Raw genomic sequence first — 22,982 nt, forward strand, 5'->3', positions numbered from 1 at the left:
GGGGCAGCAAAAAGGTTTTTAGTAAGGGGACTTCCTTGAAGGCCTTTGTCTGCTTCGCCCCGCAATGCACTTGAGGCAGGGAGGCTCTTGTGAAATACAGTATGGTTTTATGTCCTCTTCTTCCCCTCCATCTCACTTTCCAGCAGTCACGTAAATCCCTGTGATTCAGCACTGAAGTTTTTTTGTGCTGAAATAAACTGTCTATCCAACATCATCCTTTTCTAAGGATGTATTTTGGCAATGGGAAAAGGAGGGAGAAGTGGATGATCAGCAAGCACTGGCTCCAAGGGCAACCTCAAACTCATCATGTACTTCTACTCACATGGGCCGTATCTGCGCTGGAAGCCCTCTTGGGAAACCACGTGGGACGGGCCGGTAGCCCAGCAATGGTCCTTCTTGGAAATGCCTGGCTGCTCGTTCACATCATTTGGCAGTGAAACAAGTCCATAAAACGGTTAGATAAATGTCCAAAAAGCTTCACATAAGAGTATTTGCTCTGGGATGATCTTCTGGTTTGTCATTATTATCCAATATTGAAAGGTATCTCTTTTCTTTTTGTTAGCTGTGCGCCTAGAAATAATGTCAGTAATCGTTAACTATTACAGTGGCTAGACAGGAGGGTGATTATTTGATTTGCCTTTTAAGGTGCTTATTCACCGATGGAGTTTGATTTCAATGAAGTAGGCTGCTGTGGTGGTGAATAGCTGGGAAAAGATTCATGGTTTGATTAGGTGATTGTAAAGTCTCATCAGATGCATGATTGAAGTAAAGTAATGTATTTGAATGCTTTTTTAATTAAAACATTTGTGTTCTTTCGGTAGCCAGAAGTGCAACTTGCAGAAGGCTTTGACGTCTTCATGCCGAAATCTCAGCTGGACTCTATATTATCAAACTATACTCGCTCAGGAAGTCTGCTCTTTAGGAAGCTGGTCTGTGCATTTTTTGATGACAAGACTTTGGCTAACTCTTTACCAAACGGCAAAAGGAAAAGAGGGCTCAATGACAACCGGAAAGGACTAGACCAAAATATTGTGGGTGCAATAAAAGGTATGTTTTTTGGTTTCTTTCATATGTGTAATTAGAACATATTCTCAGCTAAGGAGAGTGTAAGGGGATTAGAATTTCTGACGTGTGTTAGGTCTATTAAAATATGCAGTCTTATTTTTATTCCCTTTCATTCACTTGTTAAAAATAGCTTCTACGGGGACAGCTTGTGTTAATTTTAAGCCAACAATCTCGGTTTCTGAAGTCAGGCTCTAAGGTTAGAATCTCAATGTTCGTATAAGATAATTATTTTTTTTCCGGATATCAGAGATGCAAAGAAATCTTGAAAACATAATGACAACATAACTGATCCTCTTCAGTCAAAATTCCGAGGCTTGCACTGCATCTGCCGGTGTCTGCCCTGTAAATACTTTAGTAGCTGGTGGCTGTACTGGGGAGAGGTGGAGGAAGGTAATACTGGGACTGAGATGTATTTGATGCTCATAAGAACTGTGTTCTTCTCTTGTGGGAGCAAAACTCTTAGTCGGTGTGGGGCTCCTGTGCTGGGTGGCTTTTCGTAGTGATCGCTGCTTTCTAGTTTCCAGAACACCACACGTACCTTCAAACTCAGTGATTGCAACGTATAAAGAGCTAGTATTAGGCCAGAGATTTTGAACTGGATTCTATTTTTTTTTGGAATCTGATATAGTAGGTGAAATACCCAAGTTACCAAAAGGCAGGCTGTGCAGCAAAGTAGAGCTTATTTTAGAGGCTGCGACTCGTCCTGAGGTACAGATTGCTAACCTCGGAGACGTAAGGCAATGAGAAGAGCTTCTGTAAGTACATTGGCAGCAAAAGGAGACAGGGGAACCTTTTGCAACCATCTCTGTGTCCGCTTTTGGCCACTCCTCCCCGTGCAAGAAAGACATTGACATACTGGCTTGAGTCAAGTGGAGGGCTACCAAGACTTAGGGTACTGCAGCAGGTAAGTGGTGAAGTGTGTGCATGAAGTGAATGCGAGGAGATGCTGACAGAGAGCTGGAGAGAAGATTCAGGAGACACATTATAGCTGTCCACAACTACCTAATGGGCTGGTGTGATGAAGATGAAGTCATACTCTTCTCAGAGGCACAGGAGGCATTGGACACATGGAAAATTTCAACATGATATAAGGAAAAGCTTTTTCAACATAAGGGTGGCCAAAAAGTGGCATAGGGGCTCAGAGGGGTTGCAGGATCTCCATCCCTGTAAGTATTCAAAACTTGACTAGTTGCAGTCCAGAGCATCATGATCTAATTGGCCAAGTTTTGAGCAGCAGGCTGGACATTGAAACCTCCACAGGACCCTTTCAACCTGTGCAATTCTGTGATAAAAGTATGTGTTGTGGCTATGTCATAGTCCTAATACATCTTACAGAGTTTCTGGCAGACTTTCTTACAGTTACGATTATAATTAGGTTACAGTCACAAACACTTTTATCCCTTCTTTTCTTGAGCTCAGCAATCTGCAAAAATCCAAAGTCGAATTCACTCCATCTGTATCTCGTTCTTCCTTGAAAGCTTTAATAAGTAAGTTAAATGGAAGAAAAAAGGAGTTCAAAATTACCTTTTAAAAAGAAACAAACCTCTAATTTGAGCAGATAAAATTTTGAGTGGTAAAATAAATGTTTTTCAGTAGATGCAGCAGCACTGTTAAAATAGCAATCGTTGCCCACTGCAGAGAGCAATGTTTCTCAGCATTATTGTAATACCAGCCTTGTATTGCTGGAGCAAATCCTGAGGCTTGGTTTAACCTCTTCTCTTGAGTTTGGGAGAAGAAAGGGGGGAGTTGTAGTTCCAACAGATAAATTTCATCTGTGATGGTACTACTAGGTACCACTGTAATAACAGTGATCTGTATTGGCATTTATAGTATTGCCCAAATGCTGGTGCCTGATCCCTGATAGGGAAGCCCATCCCTAAAAGCTGAGATGGAATAAGATGCCAAGGACTGACATCCTGTGGATCTTTACAAAGCCTGGCTCCAATAGCACCCTTCTTCCCTCCAAAGAGCTGGGCTATCGGACACTGTGGCTTCATTTATTCCAAGAAATAACTGAGCCACTATGAAATCTCCACCAGAACAACGTCATGTTGTTTGCATTATCATTAGGACATTCCTCTACCACGTGCCCAGATATCCTCTAGTGGCACTTTCAGTCCTTTTCCATGACAGAGATACAAAAGTGGAAAAAAGGCTACATTCATGACAAAAACTAGCAGAGAACTTAAAGGAGGGGCTGTTTGCTTGAAAATCACTCTTCCTGTCTGGAAACATTTTAACTGCTGCCCTTACAAGTAATTTAATGCTTCTGCAACCGGATGATTAGCTGGGGAGAAATTGTCTCTTTTGACTTTGGGTATTCAATGGCACTTGTTGAATCAGTTGCAGCATTTCTCCTGGGCAATCAGTTTCCCTTGTGGAGTCTCATCAATCTTTCACTCAGAACTGGAGGAAAAAAGATGAAAAAAAAAAAAAAGATCAGAAGCAGTTATTTTTCCTTTATGTCATTGACTAGAAATCCAGCCAGTGAAGTCCTTCCCTGCTGAAGTCAATGAGCTGTGTTCAGATACATGCATAAAATGTCCCTCGGGGGTCCTTACTGGTGCCAATACTATTTACTATCTTCATTGATGACATAGACAGTGGGATCGAGTGCACCCTCAAGAAGGTTGTGGATGACACCAAGCTGAGTGGTGCACTTGATTCACTTGGGAGGAGAGGTGCCATCCAGACCTTAGCAGGCTTGAGGAATGGGTCCATGCCAACCTCATGAAGTTCAACAAGGCCAAGTGCAGGGTCCTGCACCTGGGTAAGGGCAATCCCCAGTATCAGTACAGACTGGGGGATGAAGGGATTGAGAACAGCCTTGCCGAGAAAGACTTGGGGGTACTGATGGGTGAAAAATTGGACGTGATTTGGCAATGTGCACTTGCAGCCCCGAAGGCCAACCGCATCCTGGGCTGCATCAAAAGCAGCATGGCCAGCATGTCGAGGGAGGTGATTCTGCCCCTCTACTCTGCTCTGGTGAGACACCACCTGGAGTACTGCATACAGCTCTAGAGCCCCCAACATAAGACCTGTTGGAGTGGGTCCACAGGAAGGCCACAAAAATGATCAGAGGGATGGAACACCTCTCCTATGAAGAAAGGCTGAGATAGTTGGGTTGTTCAGCCTGGGGAAGAGAAGGCTCTGAGGAGACCTTATTGTGGCCTTTCAACGCTTAAAGGGGGTTTTAAGATGGAGATGGAGAAAGATGGAGACAAACTTTTTAGTAGGGCCTGTAGTGACAGGACAGGGGGCAGTGGTTTTGAACTGGAAAAGGGTAGATTTAGATTAGACATAAGGAAGAAATTTTTTTACAGTGAGGGTGGTGAGATACAGGAACAGGTTGCCCAAAGGAGCTGTGGTTGCCCCATCATTGGAAATGTTCAAGGTCAGGTTGGATGGGGCATTGAGCAACACGGTCTAGTTGAAGATGTCCCTGCCCATGGCAGGGGGGTTGGACTAGGTGAACTTTAAAGGTCCCTTCCGACCCAAACTATTCTGTCATTCTGTGATATAGGAGCTTGTAAGTATTGTGTAGTTCAGCTGGACGTTGCCCACACATTGAGCAATCAAAGCTATTTTGACTTTCATTCAAGAGAACAAGAAGCAAGTTAGAGAAGAGAAGCACGTTAACACGTTGGCTCTCCAAGGCTGCCGGACTCTCCTTCCTGTGCAGGAAGCAGCGGACAGTAGTCATAATTCCCACAGTAGGCACCGGCAGTGGGTGACCTGGCTACAGCCTGGTGTCATGGATTGTCCCCAGGCCCTGGTCACAAGCAGGAACTGCAGGTGTGTGTTTGAAGTAAGCAGGAGTCTTAAGTTATTGATCAGGTTCCCGTTCTGTAAGGTACTGTATGGATTCAGAAGGGAAAGATTACTCCTACCTTCAGAGAGCCCGTAATTTGTTGCAAATCAGACACCGGCAATGCGTGGGGCTGTGTTGACTTCTCTGGGAAGCCCTTAGAGATGATCTGACGTCCTTGATGATGAGACTACAGACAGAAGTATTGCTAATACCTTTCACGCAATGGTTTTGTGAAGTTGTTAACATGGAAAGAGTTTGGAGGGTGTGATTACTTTTGGTCCCTTTATACTTACCATCTAGTTTCAAAAGCGTGTGTATAAAAATACTGAAATCGTAATTTTTTGTTGCATGCTTCCCCACGTGACATCTGTTCTCAAGAATTACGAATTCCTTGGGCTGGGACCAGTTTTCTTTCTTTGTTTGCCAGTCATAATTGGTCACTACAATAGCAATACTAACAGTAATAGTATTTTTTCTATTTCTGCTCTTGTTTATTTTTTGCACACCTCTTAGTTACATGATGAAAATCAATGGCATCAGTTTCACTCTATTTATAATTTTGTGGTTTTGGTATAACGTTGCTAGGTTTGCTGTAAATATGGAATTAAAGATTATGTTGACCCTCTGTACCATTTTTACAAAATATATGATACTTCTTTTCTCTCAATAATGGCTTTTTTTCTTTTAGTAGCTTTATAAAAATTGTATTCCATCTGGTTTGGCAGTATGAGAACTGTAGAGATTTCTGCAGTGGTAGGACTTCTGTCTTTCATCAGTTTGCCTGCAGCCTTAGGAGCCTGACCAAGAGGCCACCAAATGACCAGATCTTCAGCTCTCTACTTGTACCACATGGAAAGCAGCATTTAAAAGCGCCTGCCACATCTGGAGACTCAGTTCAAAGTACACTATTATTTTTCTGTGATGTTTTTAGGTGAAACTCATGAATGAAAGATGTCAGGTGTAAACCATTTCTCTGGGATAGGCTTTTATAAGTAGTAACTGTGGTATTAGTGTGATACCAACAGTGGGATCCACACAAATGACTTCTGAATGATAAACTTGTGAAACGCTGAGTTGGACTCTGTTCTTGCAATGCTAGATTTGGCTTTTTAGATGTTTTTTTATAAGTGGATAATTTGATATATTTTGTTTATAATCCTCTCTGGTCTTCTTTTCTCCATTCTGGTGGCACGTTTCAAAAAGATGGTATCTTTTTATTTCAGTCTTTACAGAAAAATACTGCACTGCTAACCATGTGGATAAACTTCCTGGTCCTAGGGACTGGGTCCAGATTCTTCAGGATCAAATTAAACTTGCAAGGCGACGATTAAAAAGAGGCTCAGGTATGTATAAAAATATAAGGAACAACATGTGAGTGTATTATTCAAAGCTTAGAGCCTTCGTATCCACAGAAGTGTTTTTCTTGTTAACGGTGGTGTTGTACGTGTTCACGCTATGAAAATTAGACCTCTGAGATTTTAGCAAGTTTCTGTGTAAAGTGCCGTGTTCCCTGGGTTTGGTATGGTAGCAAGTTTAGGAGCAGTCTTTGCAGCCAAGTTAACTTTTGAGTCAAATGCTGTCTCTAACCCCTTCCCATTCGCACACAAACTCTTCCTCCCAGTGTTTGAGGAAATCTGAGTCCTAAACTAGCTGATCCATCCAGGGTTGTAGGTAGAAGTCTTTTTAATTCTGTGTTATTTGGTCTGACAAGCCACTCACCGTACTGTTAAGACATAACCCAAATGACCTTTCCCTCTAAACCATATGTGTCTGGAAGGGTACGTGAGTTTTCTCACATTCCTTGCGAAAGAATCAGCATCACTGTAGCAAAAAAAACCCCAAAACCCCACGCACCCTGGTTGTGCCAGCAAGGTTCTGCAGTACATGGGAGGGAGCTTGCCAGCAGTGAGTAACAGGTAATGGTCGTCGGGTTTTGCAGCAAAGCTGCTCAGTTTGGGCTGGGATAACCTGCCTGCCTGGGGCTGGGACCAGCCTGGGGTGAAGGCTCAGCGCTGAGCTTTCACCCCGACAGCACGCAGCTGGTGAGGTCTCAGCTCCAGCGACGAACAGCAAAGTGCAGTCTCGAAATCCCCAATAGAATTCGTGGGAAAGCAATATCACTGATTAAAAGACATGTAATTACTTTATGAACCTTAAGTAGTCTCCTTCCCATCTTCATGCCTCCTATCCTACAAGGGGCTTTCTTCATACAAGGCTTCAATTACTCTTCCTCATCCTAGTGTTTTCTTAAGGTGCTCTCATGGTCGTATTTCTTGCCCATCTCTCCCTCTGAGCATCTGACACCATTGTCTGAGGCACGTCATTTGTGCCAACATCCTTAAACACGGTCCTTCACTGTTACCGTATTTAGCTGCCTGCCTTTTCCCCTCTTCCCTTCTGCCCATCGCCACAATTAAGTGCCTGTTAGCATCCACGGGTTGAGAGGATGGGAAACCTGATGGCCCCGCAGGGGATGCTGGTGGTCCCCGTGGCTACAGGGGAATGAGCAAGACCACAGGGAGCGTCCTCTCCAGCTCCCTGTCTCAGAGCGCCAATGTTTTCTGTCCAAAGCTGTGTCGCTGAAGCACACACTTAGACTGGCATCTGAAATCATTCTCTAGAGCTCTGTTAATGCCAGGAGGGAAAAGCACAGGACTGAGGAAAATGAGGAACACCCAGAGACAGAAATAACACAAGGGGAGAAAAAAATGCAGATTATTCAGTCTCATAAGCTTCCCTGAGTAGAGCAGCAAACCAGCACTGGCCTTAAAAAGGGTTTCTTATGCGTGTTGGGGGAGGGAGGAGGGAGGGATACAAAATAATCTTGTTAAAGACAGTGTCAGATTATGGTGTTGTACAACGGGACTGCTTTCTGCCCCTTCCAAGGCTGCCTGTCGTGTCCACCCCCCAGGACAGGAGGGTGGAAGTGGGATGCCAGGCTTCGATAAGATGAAGAGTGCCGTGTGGGATGTGGGGAACAGAGGGTCCTTGGGCTGTCTGCAGAAGATCCCTTGGGAAAGAGGATTGACCTAATTTTGTTTTGATTTTTATTTTCTTTCATCCTTTTTTATTTGCTTTTCTTCGTGGCTCTGCAGGATATTAATTAAAATGACAATGACGTTCAGCTTTTGCCTTTCAAATGGGGCCACCTCCATCTCTGGTCCTTTCTCAGGATGGGAGAATCTAATCAGAGGATATTGTCTCTAAGCTAGCAAGACTATGAAGAAAAATAAGTGAAGCTGAGTATAGTGCGACTGAATAAGATAGGTTCCAAAATCTGTCTCTGCATGCAGAGGGAAGGTAACTCGTTAACCGGTATGGGAATGAGTAGTGAGCAGCAACGAACCTAGCAGCCCCTCAGGTTTATTTCCTGGGAAAAAAAGTCTGTGGTAACTGGATTGCTAGAAAGGCTCTTTTTTGAGTTACTTTGACTTATTTAGTTTACTGGCCATTCCCTGAAGTGCACCAGTTTCTCTCTGACATGCGACCACAGGGAGATGTGCTCGTTGGAGCAACTGAATGGACCACCATGGCCATCTGCACCTTACTGTCCACTACCATCTCCACTGGTGGCTTAAGCTAACCCAACCTGGCCTTGCACTGAAGCAAACGAGAAGTTTCCACAACCTTTGTGACAGCAGAGCAGTAGGTAGCAGGAGCAGACAGCTGGGTGCAGTAACATCTTCATCTTGTTGAACTAAGATTTGTTAGTACTGACTGATTAGGTGATAGATCCGTCTAGTCCTGTATTTTGTTTCCAACGATGGCTGTTAGCAGATGCCTGGGGAGGTCTATAGGACTCAGGGAAGAGTGTTGTGGTGTTCGCTGGCGTAGTCTCACAGCCCTCAGCAGCTTTATCCTGATATAAAAGTGGTTGTGTGGGAACTATGCACATTTTAACTATTCGTTGTGAAGCCATACTGAAATTGTTACAGCTCTGTGTGACTTACAGAGACCAAAACAGGAGGGGAGGGCAGGCATGGAGGGAGGTTTGATCTGCTGTGAGAAGGGGTCCCAGGACTTCACGGTGCAAAACTTGGCTTTTAAGAATCTGAAAACTATGGGCATTGCAGACATTGAGACATGGGACTTGTCACTCTTCCAGATGAGCTCTTGAGCTCTCCCAGTCCGTGTGTGGCTGATGGCGCAGAGGCTGAGCCCTTCCGAGCAAGTGTCCTCGGTGTCCGTGCTCGCAGGTCGTTCTCTTTTAGTTCTGTCTCCACTTGCTCACTGAAGCATGCCGGCTAAGTTTGTGGGTATAGACTAAGGTGCCCAAAGAACAAATCTCAGACAGCGTTAAGCTAAATTCACCCAAGACTTTCTGAGCCAACGTGTCTCCCTGCTGCCTGATCGCGCTGGTTTATCTACGTGGGTTTCTCGTTTGTCGTAATGCGCAGTGTAATGCGTAATGTCGTAAGGCTTCATACGGAAAAAGCTTAAAATGATCCCTTTATTTTACAGAAGCCACAAGGCAACTTTTTAGTCACCCCTAAACTGGGCTAAATTTTAAGAGAGGAGGGACAGCCTTTCCTTCCTCCTTGCCTTCCCCTGAGCCATTTCGTACATCCTCTGATTAGTTTTTCATTTTGAACCAGGCAGTGAGACACTGCGTTCACGAGCAGCCCTCTCCCCTTTATCCTCTGAAACATTATTTCAGTCTGATAACGTAAATCCTGCTCTAGCTTTCAGTGATATTAATAATTTCAGAGAATTCTAGCAAACGAGTGGGGTGGATCTGCTTTTCGTACCTTTCTGTAGGGCGTACTCTCCTGAGTGTTTCCAAATTAAATGAAGTCGTGATCACCGGATCGTAGAGGCTGTCCAGCTTCAACCTTATTTATCATGTTTGGCTCATCTCCTAGAATTAGGGACAGAAAAGCTCACTACTTGGAAAGCTGATCAAAAAAACACTTAAAAATTCTGCTTTCTAGAAAATAGTTCTCCTGTGTAGATTTTGAAAGGTTGTTATCCTAAGCCAAATAAAAATTCATTTAAGTTCTGAATCAGTGACAATATTTTTCATAGCTGGAAATATTCTTTTTTTTTAATTTATTTATTTTGCTTTGGCTTTTTCTTAGTTCTTTTAGATTATTGCCTGAGATCTGAGACTTGGGTAGGTTTTTTTTTATTTGTTAGATCTGAGAATAAAGCTGTCACTGCCATTAAATTTTTATTGGCCTTGTTCAGTCTTTTCAAAATTTCACAAGTTGGCTGTCACAAAGGGGAGAAGAGACTGCGAAGTTAATGTTACAAACAGATGTTATAATTAAAATTAAAGAGTATGATAATATTCTTCAGCCTTGACTACTGGTCCCATTTCATGCCAACAGCACGGCGTGCTGGGGCACGGCTTCATAGCGCCAGGTTTGCCTTCTCTCAGCAGAGGAGCTGAACCTTCTTGGCTGCTGGGATGGGATGCAAAGGGGAAGAGGCATGTGCATAGGTTCCCTCTCTTAAAGCAGCATGAATTGCAATGCAAATTGCTTTGTAATTTACGGCGGCGGGTTTCCCACGGTGTGGTCTTTTCACCCTGCAAAAGGGAACATGGGTAGGTGGCTGGTGGCCTTGGCAGTGGCAGCACAGAGGGAGATGGTCGACCATTAGCACAGAGATCTTAAAATGGGTAAAAACAGAAGGAACTGACTCGCTGTTCACGTCACCTCTGTGCCAGACATAGCATCCAAGCCTTTTGATTACTAAACTCTCCATCCGTTAATAAGCAGAAGGTCAGGGGCCACACAGCTCTCGCAGTAAGTTCTTCCTCCCTTTTTATGTTTTGAAGAGGCTGTGAGCCATTATTCCGCAGCGGCCATCCATTGCAGAGCCAGGAAAGCTGATACTGTATGAGAAATACTCCCGCAGTACGCAGGGTAAGGGCTGTTCATGTGAAGTGATTACCTTCTGCATAGCCTGGGAGCTTTTGATTGCCCTACTCCATAAAGGAAAATATGGCGATGTTAGAAAACGTGCTGGAATTTTTCAGGCAGGATTAGTTGAAATAAATTACATGCCGTGACGTTTCTTCCTTGACTTGTTGTTCAAAATTGATGTTACCTTGCTACAGTGTAAAATAGTGTGAATGAAGGAAGGAAAAAATGCTTACCTTTTTTCTGGAAACGGGCCTTTTCTCCCACATCCTTGTTCAAGCTGTCGCTTCCGTTGTCTCCTATGAGGTTTTTTGGCTTTCTGTTTCTCTTCATCCTTCTGATTTCCGTGGTTTGTGGTTTTGATACAGTATCTACATGTTGCGAGAGACCAGGTTGATTTTTTTGCTTAGCAATATGCATGGGGCCAGGAAGGATGTAGGATGCGAGTTCCACATGTGGTACGGTGCTTTTGTGTCAGTGCCAGTAACGTAGATAAAGATAGCAATATTAAGACGAGCAACTGCTGCATTCGTCTCCCCAGCCCTGAGCAAACGTGTACTTCTGTCCAAGGAGCAAAACAGCAAGTGTACACTCGGCAGACAAACACGTACATCAGAAGCTAAACAGTTTTTTTAGGAGGGGGGACATGCGGACACTCTAAGGAAGCAACTACCAGGATAGTTTTGCAAGAGCTACTGAGCTCTATCTAAGCAAAGGACAGAAAAGAGTCTCCGAATTCCCACAGAGGGATCTATTCCTGCTTGCCTTGTCTTGCAAGCTGGCTCAAGAGAAGTAGAAGTTTGGCTGGCAGTCTCTGGGTGCGGCTGGCAAAGGCAAACCCTCTTTCCTGCTTGGAATGACACGTGAGAACCTGGTGGTTTACATCCATGTTAGGAGGTCGGGGTGGTTGTCGTGCCTTTGTGTCATACTTCACCTGGAGCTGCGGTTACACATCCAGTTTCATAAAACAAATTCAGGCAGCTACTGAGAAGAGTGAGTAGGCTCTTTGGGCATCTGCTGTGCTTCCACTCCCTTTCTGGCACTGGCGCAAGCATTCATGTGGTGATGTTGTCAGTTTATAACTAGATTTCATCTTGGTGACCATGTAAACGTTCGTGCTGGCATGAGGAGCGGCACTGGAACAATTGGTGGAGAGCTGGACCTCATCTGTCAGTCTTGTGCCAGATTAAAATGGCCAGGTAACTTGGTTACCAACAAAGCCGGTTCTGCAAAGTTGGAGACTCAAGTCTTTACATTCTGAAAGCGGGGTAATTCCTAGCTTGCATTTGTTTCTTTCTGTATAACTGTCTTCCTCTGAGTTTGGTTTTAGCCAGGTGTAAGAAGAGCAGTTAGGCAGAAAGATAACCGCATCTCTAGAGCTGCTTCAAGAGTCGCTGCTGAGATTTCCAGAAAACCTATCACCGGAGTGGACGGCCTGGTTGGCACCAACCCTGCTATTGATAGAGGAAAGACTTTCCAGGCCATTGCCAGTGCTCACATCTGGTTTCCCCATTTTCATTGCTTGGGTCCTTTCAACGCAAGGGGCCGGTTACAGCTTCATCTCCTGTATGCTGAGTAGCCGTGCTGGTGGTTCTTCGTAACGTAGCTAGAAGTTGGCCTCAGACTGTCACTCCTGATGTTTTAAGCCGTGTATGTCCTGCTGGCTGTTTCTCAGCTGCTCGTTTCACTATGCTGTCTCCTCCCTTGTGCATCCAGTCCTTCCATCGCTGGGAGTCCACTCCAGATTCAAACGAGTGTAGGTGAACTCTTCCCGTTAACTGAGCTACCCGTTCCTTCCTGTGTGCAAGGCACAGAGTCACCTGCGGGTCGGTGCTGCGTACTTGCCAGAGCTCTTCATTTAAACTTTCCATGGGAGGAAAGCTGCTTAGTACTAGGGTTCTTTGTTTATTTCTGTTTTCTTTAGTTCAATTGATTTTGCAGAACTGAGTAGAGAGTGTATAGCTAAAAACTAATCTGACATCCATGCACGTCGGGGAGAGAGAGCAACCTCTTGGTCCATGGATGGAGAGCCAGGAGTTTCTGGAGGAAGGAAACTAATGTAGATCGGCAGCCGGGTTAGTTCTTCTTAGGGTTTCCTCATAGAGGCAACAACTCAACATCCTTGTGTATCGAGCTATGATAAAGATGACCAGGCCAGTTAGTTTAATTTCAAGTGGGAGCTGAACTAAGTTGTTCCGTACCTCTGTAGCCTTGGTCAGATATATACCTGTGGATACCGTGCAGTGAATGAATGGATGTGAGCGGATGTATATCCGCCACACTGACCATGTACAGTGTAATGGGCTGGTCCTTTAGGACCACACCTTGTTTGCTTAAGTGCTCTCAAAGATCTCACTGTGTTTTAAAGGCCTTAAATATCATGCTGAAGATAAAGGCAATAGGATTTTGAATAGGGCTTGTGTAGGTTGGGCGCCGATTTCCTGTTACACGCCTATAACTTACTCGGGGTTCACGGGCGCACTCCAGGCTACTACAGACTAACAAGTCACTGCACATCTGCTGAGCCAAAGTAACTATCTTAATGCATACCCTTGCCCTGTGGCAAATATGAGATGAACAAATTGGGCTTTTAGCCTTCCTTCACCGTGGGCTAAATTAAATCAAATGATCTTGCATAAGCGGTGTGTTGAAAGCACGTGTGTCTACATACGCTGTAATTGCCCGTGTACCTGAGTGGTTACGTGCTTTTGGAATTACGCCGGGTGCCCACCTGCATCTTTGAAGACATTTTGCCCTAGTAAGTCTATCCCCTGCAGAATGAGCTTGCCTGTGGTTACGGGGAGTTTGGGTGCAGAAATGGGGGGATTGGTGCTTTCCCCGTAGGCATTGGAAGATGGCAGCTGTCAGAGGGTGGAGTAGCAGCCCGAGGGACTCTTCCTCCAGGGACCGCTGGGGACTTTTCTTACGTGATTTTATCAAATGATCGCAACTCCTTTTATCATCTGGATATCCTGAAACATTAAAAAGAGCAAGCGTTACTCCATCCCATTGCTGTCACAACTGCTTCTAAATACCCAACTCCCTCTTCTAAGTTTGCATTTTTATTATACGACCTTTTCCTCCAAGCAGTGAGTTTTTAACTGAGCAATAGCAAATTGCAGCTGAGGAAAGTAGATAGAAAATGCAAAATCACTCCGCGGTATGTAGCTTTTTAATCGCATTCCCATATTCAGTAAAAGTAATGAGATTTCTTGTTTGTATTTGTAATCAGCAGAGGCAACTGACTGTGATGAGAAGCCGGACATTTCTCTACTACAAACAGGTAAAATGCATTAAAATTTTTATCAGCTTCCAATGTGTGTATTTGTTTATTTATGGCACAGCAGCAGTTTTCAATAATCCTGGTGAGCTATATACAGTCGGGTAATTGCACACAGGACCCAGCTATCTTAAGTTTTGAATGGCCTGTATTAAAAAACAAATGCTTCAGAATCTTACAATTTCCCCCTCTATTTCATTTTCATAAAACCTCAAGGTTCATAGTAGCAGCTAAGCTAATAAGGCCAGTAAGTTACCCTTCTTAAGCCAGACGGGGACTTGTGCTCATCCCTGGGGTTTCTTTCTGGGAGTTTTTTGAATTCTTAACAGAGTTATTGGTAGGGACAGACACAATAATTTGTATTGGAGCATCTTTTCGGTTGTCCAAGGTATTAGCAATAATATCCCGGGTTCGCAGAAGGATTGCAAAGACATTTATATGCTGTTTAAATGTTTTACTTTTTCTTGAAGTGCGGCCACCCTGCCTTAAAAGCCTGGCAGTTGCTAAACAGCAGCGTAGCTGTGCGGCCCTGTGGGCTGGGAAATAAGATTTTTACACGCTGTTGCACGTGGTGTTGAAATCAAGACAGGTTGAGCCTGAAGTTTGAAGCACCCTCTCGTGTAGAGTCAGTCCATCAATAGGTGGGATGATGGGAACTGAGCTGCCGTCCTCTGAAAATCCAGTGGGGCCAGAGTCTGGGGAGAAGATCATTTCCCTGCGTTTCAGGGTCATTTCCGTGTCATTTCACCAAGATGCTGCCTGTTATCCCCAAAGCCAAAGAAAAAGCAGGGAACATCTTGAGCAGACAAATAAGGGTCATGGATTACGGTGCATTTTTATCATATTTCTAAGGTGTAACAATTAAGGGTGGTTGGAGATCGGCGATGCTATTGCTGTGAAGGGCAGGACAGGGCTGGGACCGGGTTGCTGGGCGCATGGAGGCTGCGGGGTGGTCGGGAGAGTACTGGTACCATCGCAGCATCTGTCTCTTGTGCAATCTAATCTCCCTTGCGTAAGGGCTGGAGAAGGAGCTTTCGCACACTGCCGTTGTGTGCCGGAGCAGCAGCTGCCAGCCGTGGAGCGCTGTCGGTTGAAATCCCACTGTCGGAGCACGTGCAGTTACTAAGGAATAGGACCAGGGAAGCAGTTGGGAGGACAAGCAGCCATAGTCTTGTTCTGGCATGGGCCCAGCGGGGGCTGGGAGCACGCGCTGACTGCGAGCCGCCGTGCTGCTTTCTTGGCCAGCCACGGTGTGTTTCAGGGTACGACTGTGATAATAGACGCAGGAAGCTCTGGTTTGAAAGGTCCCTTCCAAGTGACATCCTGTTCGTTTTTTTTTTATCAGGGAGGGAAGCAATTCTGTGGCAAGTGGACCCTCATAAAGGTTGCTGATGTGACGTAGTGATATCTTTTCACTGCTCTGGTAATCGTATTAAGGAGCGGAATTATCGGATTGCCGTGCTTTTCTTCGAGCGGTTTCTGTAGTTACTACTTGCGTCGTACGTCAGTGACGGAAATGAGCGTGCTAAGATGGTTGTGGTAGAGAAGACAACTCCCTTTCCACACCACGGCAGATCACCGTTGCAGTCTGCTTGCTCGTACACTTTTGAGCACCCATGCATGCAGTTTTGGAGCTGAAATGTTTCTTTTGCCATGTATACCTCTCCGTACCGTCTGTGGAAAGACGCCTAAATAAACCAGGCTGCAGTGTGCATTGGTGGGGGAGGTGATGCTCACAGGCTGTAAGCCAAGCGTTTGACTCACACCCATTATTGTATGTGTGCGAGTGCCTCTTTATAGTAGGGATCCATGTAATATCATACTGTTCTTAGAAGCAAATGATTTAAAGTGATGTACAGACAGTATAATGACAGTAACTATAAGAGAGCGCCAAAATACAGATGCTTTCTATCAAGGAGCGTAGCAAAAGAGGTGGGATATAACTTTTACAAAGGTCTTTCCCTCTCTTTAGTACAGCTGGTTTTATAAAGGGGTCTTACTGACAGGCTCTTTAAAGAGAGCCTTCATGCAGTTTGTTCAGCTGTCTTCTCTGTTCAGCTTGAAACATCTTTGGGGAAGAGCCTCTCTGACTGTGTGTTTGTACAGTGCCTGGCGCAGTCGGCCTCGGTTGCGGATGACAGCTAATATCAGATAAATCACGGCCTCACGTTGCGCCAGGGAAGGTTTAGATTGGGTATTAGGAAAAATTTCTTCACTGGAAGGGTTGTCAAGCATTGGCACAGGCTGCCCAGGGAAGTGGTTTGAGTCCCCATCCCTGGAGGTATTCAAAAGATGGGTAGACCTGGCACTTAGGGACATGGTTTCCTGGTGGACTTGGCAGTGTTAGGTTTATAGTTGGAATCAATGATCTTAAAGGTCTTTTCCAACCTAAATGATTCTCTGATTCTGTGATCGGTGGTTAACCTGGTGTGTTGGTAGAATAAAACCAGACCAAACTGGGTTGCTTGAGGGGGGGGTCTTACAGGAGCCCGGATGGGGAGAAAAGGTGGGGTATGGAAGCTAATTATGAAAGATGGTTGCTCTCTTGGTCTTCAAGAATTGAACAAACTTGTGATGCAAAAGCGCCCGACATACATGTGCGCTGGCGACATTATGAACAAGATCTGGGTATGTAATGGACTACCGATGCTGAAACGCCTCAACCTGCGTCTTTTCAGATCGCAGCCTGTGGCTGACACTTCATTTGTGACACCTCTCTTAGAAGCGCGGTTGCTCTCGGCTCTCTTCGTCGTCGGTGGGAAGAGGGCTGTTTCCAGAGAGAAGGTCAGATCAGCTGGGGTCGTGTTTGGAGGTGTCTCTCCGTTGGTGCCGGCAGGACCGTGCTCTGAGGACAGTTAATTGGTACAGGCGCCTACACCCGGGTTCGAACCTGCTCCCTCTGTGCCCACGGTTACCAAAGTCCTGGGCTTTGAGGAGAGCAGGGGGTGTTTTGTTTTCAAAATCCTCTTTTGGGAACTCAAAAGCCTTGTAAAAAAATGGAGCTGGTCCATCCTCATAAACCCAAGGAAGGCATTTTTGCCCAATTATATTTTAGCACTTCTGAGCAGAAATCATGCTCCTCTTTTAAAATCACCCTCAACGCCGAGAGGGCCTTTGCTTTAAAAGCTGTTGATTGAAGGGTGTTTAAAGTAAATTGGAAGAACTCTGTGGCAGTTAAACTCGCTGGGAACTTTGGCGCGTTGACAGATACAGCTCAGGAAAGGACTAGAAGAATTGTCTCTAACAAACGTTACCAAAGCTCAGGTCTTCCACAGTTTCAGCTTTTGCACCTACCGAAAGCTGAAGGCTGTGTCCAGTCCTGAGCTGAGGCAGATCAGACAGCTCCGGGGGTAATTACCGTGGACTAAGTGGAAAGGCTGATTAGTTTCTCCGTGATACAGGAACCTGGAAGGTGTGAGATAGATCTTTATGAGGATGAAGATATGGCGGCTTTTAGAGTCTTTCTTTCCGTTGGTATTGCGAAAAGGCTCATCTTATTTTGGTCTACAATTTCCACAAAGCGTCTGGATTTTGCGGTGTGATTTTTTTTCTTTTTTTAAAAAAGCCACAAAAGGAAGGCATGACCCATAAGTTCTGCACGTGGAAACAAACATAAGCCAGCTGCAACACCCTTTTCTTGAATCCTCATCTTCAAAATTGCATTTGAAAGATACGTGTAGCCCAGGACCATGAGAGCGCCCTTCTTATATCCGTGCTTTGGACCACAGCTGTGCTGAGCATTTGTAGAGTTTCTCCACACTTGGGTTAATTTCAAGATGAGAAAGAATTTTTATATCCCTAAAAGAAGCCGAAACACTAACATCCCAATCCTCAGGTCCAGGGGTGATACAGCTTTGTGAAAAGATGAGAGCAATCTCTTGGTAAAGAAACCGATGATAAGAAAACAGCAACGATCCAATTCTATATAGGTTGTATCCTTTTCTCTTGAAATACAATATCAAGAAAACGAAACTTCAAATAAAAAAAAAAAACCTTTTCGAAACCTTAAATATAAATCCTTTATTGTAATATAAATCTTTATCCTTTCAGCGCGTGATTGTGTGAGTTTTCCCTTTTCATTGGGTTGCATTTGCCTCTCAGGCTGATTGATGTCTGTCTCCTGTTTGCCCTGTGTTCTTCGCGCTCTCCGTGTAATTCTTCTGTCCGTCTTGCATTGTTCTGTTTAGAGAAAGCACATTCTTGAAGTGCTTTAAAAAAGATGGGATATAATCATACCGTGCACCTTTTTTTTGTGTATATATATATATATATATATATATATATTCTGCCATATGCATTTAGCCTGCTGTGGAGTGGTGGGTTGTTTTTTTTTTTTTCCAAAGAAGATCCCAAAGTACGTACTTGAAGTTTAAAATTCAAGTGGTGCTTTTTTCACTTCTTCAGAACCGTAGCTTCAAAGGGGTGAGCGTCGCCGTGCGGTTTGTGCCGAAGTCTAATGCGGCGCCTTACATCTGAAGTGGGGTGCGCTATATGTTGCGTGAAAAACTTTGCTGGCAAATTCTGTATTAAAAAAAAAAAAAATCTATTTAATTTGCTTTTCTTTAGCCAGTTGAGCTCTACTCTAAAAGGAATTCAGCAGCCGCTGCCTGCTTACACACCAGCGGTTCAGCCCCGTCACAGATTAATGTTAGAACTCAAATATGTAATGTCCATCATTTTAGTTTATTTTTTTTAATTACTGATTACTTAAATTTTTATATTTTTAAACTGATTTCTTCAAACTCTTTCTTCCCTCAGGTAGCCTTTTCGACACCACAACAGATCATCTGATAGACGCAAACCCAGATTTTTCGGTTTGAATTTCACACCCCGCATCAGTGTTTTTAGCAGATAGAAACATCCTCTCCTTTGACTAATGTTCCCACAGGAGCGGCGCGAGAGCGTCAGCGTACCGCAAGGCGTGGACGTCCACACCGTTTTCCCTTCCAGTTTGCGTTGTGTCATGCATTTTCCATGTAACCTCAGATAACGAAACCGCCAGATTGCTTCACTGTTCTTCATCTTAATTAAAGATGATTTCCCGCCGTATCCAATGCATTATTTAATTAGTGGGGTATCCACGCTGAAGACGTTCTCTTGCCTTTGTTTTTCCTCCATGATTGTATTTTTCCATGTGATTGTATGCTTGCCAGCAGTGTTTTGTCTTAAGCCCCGTGGAGGTGAATACGCAGCCGGGTGACCCTTCCCGTCCCCGGGGACCAGGGTGGCATCTGTCTCCATCACCAACCCCGGGGGCTCCATGAGCATTTGACTTGACGAAGGTCTTTGCTTCTGCAGACCCACTTTTCCTTTCCCGGTGGTACCAATAACAGCAATATGCAGCTGCGATTAAAAAGTCCTCGCTGGATTTAGCAGGAAATAAAGCAGGATTCCTCCCAGCAGTGCCCGGGTTCCTAGTTATAGGAAGGAGAAGCTATTCCTCAAACAATTTCCCCTACATGCTCCTAGTGGGGTGGCTCCCGAGCATCTTTGTAGTGCGGATTGCTGGAGGTGCAAGGGGGGGGTTCTCCCCTTGCTTTGCCCCCCCAGCTTGCCCTACCACCTCAATCTCAAAACGTATTAGTTTGCCGATTTCCAGGAAGAGGGGCTGCACACTGTGATTTTTCCACCGCTACCCTTGGCGACAATATTCACCTATTTTAAAAAAAAAACAACTAGAAGTCACCTTTTGACTGGCACTCTATTGGTATTTCAGCAGTTAAGATGAGTGAATCGATCAAGAAATTGCACTACCCTCTTCGACGTTGAAAGGGTCGGTTCCTTTCAGGTCAGGGCTAAGGTAGAATCGTACGTGGCCCTCCACGCAAACCTTCACTTCTGCACCTTTCATCAGCACTAAATTCACTTTAAAAATGTTGGGGGAAAAGTCTAGAAGGTCTTATCTGCAACATCTATCGACCACCAGGCGGTTTGAGCGTGTTTCCTGCAATTGGAGGGAGAGCTTGCTAGAGCCTTCACCATTGTGTGTCCTTTCCCTGTGTACGTTTTAGGTGCATCTTTTTTTCTTTGGAAACTATTTGGCCTTTGAGTGTCTCAACAGAAGTGCTATTACGGAGTGGGATGGTTTTCAAAAAAATATTTAATCTCTTTTTTTTTTTTTTTTTTTTTAACAATCCTAAAGCCTGTTTCTCAGATGTCACTGAACGCCCACAAATGACGCCGAAGCCAACGGGAGCGGTTGGTTCTCGGCACCTGAGAAACAAGGCTCCCAGCCCTTCCCCGCCCACCTACCGTGGACTTTTAGGAATGACCTTATTCTCTCTGAAACTGTGGAGTAGATCGAATGTGCACTGCAAACCTTTAAAAATCTGAGTCTTTTCTTCCTTCGTGGCTCGGAGTTGCCTGCATTGTGCAGGGAACGCCGGTCCGTCGTGTCCGTATCGTAACCCTTCAGCAACGGAATCAGCGTTTTGTAAATTTGGAAGATTGCATTTGTGTTTACTTACTGTGACTACTGTTCAGACTTTCTTCAGAAATCTTTTTATAGGGTTTATTAGAGAGAAGGAAAAAAAAATCATTCCATATTTAGGTAAAAATGTCTCAATCTTCTGTATATATGTTTTATTAATATGTAAATATCTAGATATTTTTAAATTACTATGTTCTTAATAAAGCGACAAGGGACTAGTTGTGAAATGGTGTATAACATTGTGTCGTGTTACCAATCTCTGGGAAACCCTCTTTGTCAGTTCAGAAGAGAAAAACCTACAATAAATAACTTTAATTGCATGTGTGTTCCTGTGTTCTGTGCCGGATTCCCACCTTTCAGAGGAATTCCCTAGCAATTAGTGGACCACATAAGGAAATGCATGGAAAACCTTAAATGTCACCACCACAATACCATTTTTTCAGCTGTCTGAAACAGAAACCCTGCTGCCTGCCAATCACAACAACATCTATATCCAATGGCATAATAACTCTTGAGTATTAAGTGCTGATATGCTTGAAGTCTAATTTTAATTGAATTAGGTGCCTTTATAATCTGCACTTAAAAGGTTAAGCTCTGCTTCTATGGAAACAACACATAGGGAGGACAAACCAATACTCCCAATTTGGAGAAGCTGTAAAGATATATGCTTGGTAATTTATTATCACACCCTCGTGAAATGTTGTTTAGCCTTAGAAAATATTTCCTGCAAAAACATGTTCCTGGTAATCTTCCATCGATTACAAGGAGCCAGTGAAGTGAAAGGGCGGCTCGCCACACCTTTTCTGCTTTATATAAGGAGCGCTAGGGGTAAATTTGCTGGTAAAAAGTCTAGTGAGAGTTTCCCTTACACTTCGGTGGCTGCACGGATCAGCTGAAGCCTGGAGCACGTCTTCCACCCGTGTGAGTCAGCTCCGTCCCGCCCCATTGGGGAGCACTGAAAGAGCCAGTAAATCCTAGAGTCACAGGAGGGTTTGGGTGAGAAGGGACCATTAAAGACCACCTAGTTCCACCCCCCTGCCATGGGCAGGGACACCTCCCACTAGACCAGGCTGCTCAAAGCTCCATCTAGCCTGGCCTTGAACACCTCCAGGGATGGGGCAGCCACAGCTTCTCTGGGCAACCTGGGCCAGTGTCTCACCACCCTCATACTGAAAAATTTCTTCCTTATGTCCAATCTAATCTCCCCTCTTTCAGTTCAAAACTCTTGCCCCTTGTCCTGTCACTGCAGGCCCTGGTAAAAAGTCTCTCTCCGTCTTTCTTATAAGACCCCTTTAGGCACTGGAAGGGGCTATAAGGTCTCCCCGAAGCCTTCAACCCCAACTCTCTCAGCCTGTCCTCACAGCAGAGGGGCTCCAGCCCTCTAATCATCTTCATGGCCTCCTCTGGACCTGCTCCAACAGGTCTTATAAGCTCCTTCTTACGTTGGTGACCCCAGAGCTGGAGGCAGCACTGCAGGTGGGGTCTCACCAGAGCAGAGCAGAGCAGAGGGGCAGAATCCCCTCCCCGGCCCTGCTGGCCACGCTGTGGGGATGCAGCCCAGGATGCGGGTGGCTTTCTGAGCTGTGAGCACACTTTGCTGGCTCACGAACTTCTCATCAACCGGCACACCCAAGTCCTTCTTGGCAGGACCTCTCTGAATCCCTTCACCCCCCAGCCTGTATTGATACTGGTGGCTGCCCCGACCCAAGTGCAGGACCTCGAACTTGGCCTTGTTGAGCTTCCTGGGGTTCACATGGCCCCACTCCTCCAGCCCGCCAAGGTCAACAGCAGCTGCCGGCTCTCTCCATGTGCCCACAAATTGGCTTCAGATCGGAATGCAACTCATCACTCACACCATTAGGCATCTTCCAGCTTGATGGAACAAATCCATCCTTCCCTAAAAAAAAACAAGTACTTTCACTCACCTGCTCTGCGCTCCAAGTCATCCCCAAAAGCGCGGCTTTGTTTGGATTGTTTTTTTTAAACAGGGGGCAGGTTAATACACCATTATTTGTAACATTAAATGCAATGCCCGTCTTTAAGATACGATTAGGAATGAGAAATATTGCTGCGCGCCAGGATTTGCAAGGCACTAAATCTCATCTGTGCTGCCAAGTCACCAGTAAGTTCTGCTGCAAGGTTGGGGTTTCACCTGCTGACACAGCTTTGGGGTGGAGCAAGCGCCGTTGCCAGCATCCACACTTGGGCTCCAGCCGAGCTCCAGCATCCTCGCGGGGCCATTCGGCCAGTGTGTCCCTCTGGCCTGTGTACAGGACACTAGAGATTAATACTTTGGGTGAAAAAAAATCCTTCTGAAGCTTAAGAGGAAAAAGGATATCCCCCTGCTAACATGAAAGGAAACCAGAGCCTGGGCTTTATAAAAAATGCATTAATTGTGAGACAAGAAGAAAGTCATCTCAAGTGCCTGTGACACGGTTTAGAAATGGCTGGCTGAGTCTTCTGGGGGAAACATGTGCCGTCACGCAGGAGCAGTTTGGGGATGGGTGGTCCTGACACGGCCACCCCTCC

At 45.0% G+C, this 22,982-nt stretch overlaps 1 protein-coding gene across 3 annotated transcripts in view; it reads left to right on the forward strand.

The window, feature by feature from the left end:
- BEND7 (BEN domain containing 7) overlaps positions 1-20,766 on the forward strand; it is a 48,255-nt gene extending 27,489 nt beyond the window's left edge. Inside the window, exons 6-9 of one of the 3 annotated variants that reach the window (XM_063323599.1) lie at positions 822-1,047; positions 6,100-6,219; positions 13,976-14,026; positions 20,166-20,766. In XM_063323599.1, coding sequence (XP_063179669.1) covers positions 822-1,047; positions 6,100-6,219; positions 13,976-14,026; positions 20,166-20,356 — 588 coding nt within the window. In that variant the 3' untranslated portion in view covers positions 20,357-20,766. Of the gene's footprint in view, positions 1-821; positions 1,048-6,099; positions 6,220-13,975; positions 14,027-18,781 lie in introns of all 3 variants that reach the window. The other 2 variants (XM_063323597.1, XM_063323598.1) reach the window with 2 other exon arrangements.
- The last annotated feature ends 2,216 nt before the right edge of the window (positions 20,767-22,982 follow it).

Source organism: Chroicocephalus ridibundus, chromosome 1 (genome assembly GCF_963924245.1).
Source record: "Chroicocephalus ridibundus chromosome 1, bChrRid1.1, whole genome shotgun sequence".
NCBI classification, from domain to species: domain Eukaryota; kingdom Metazoa; phylum Chordata; class Aves; order Charadriiformes; family Laridae; genus Chroicocephalus; species Chroicocephalus ridibundus.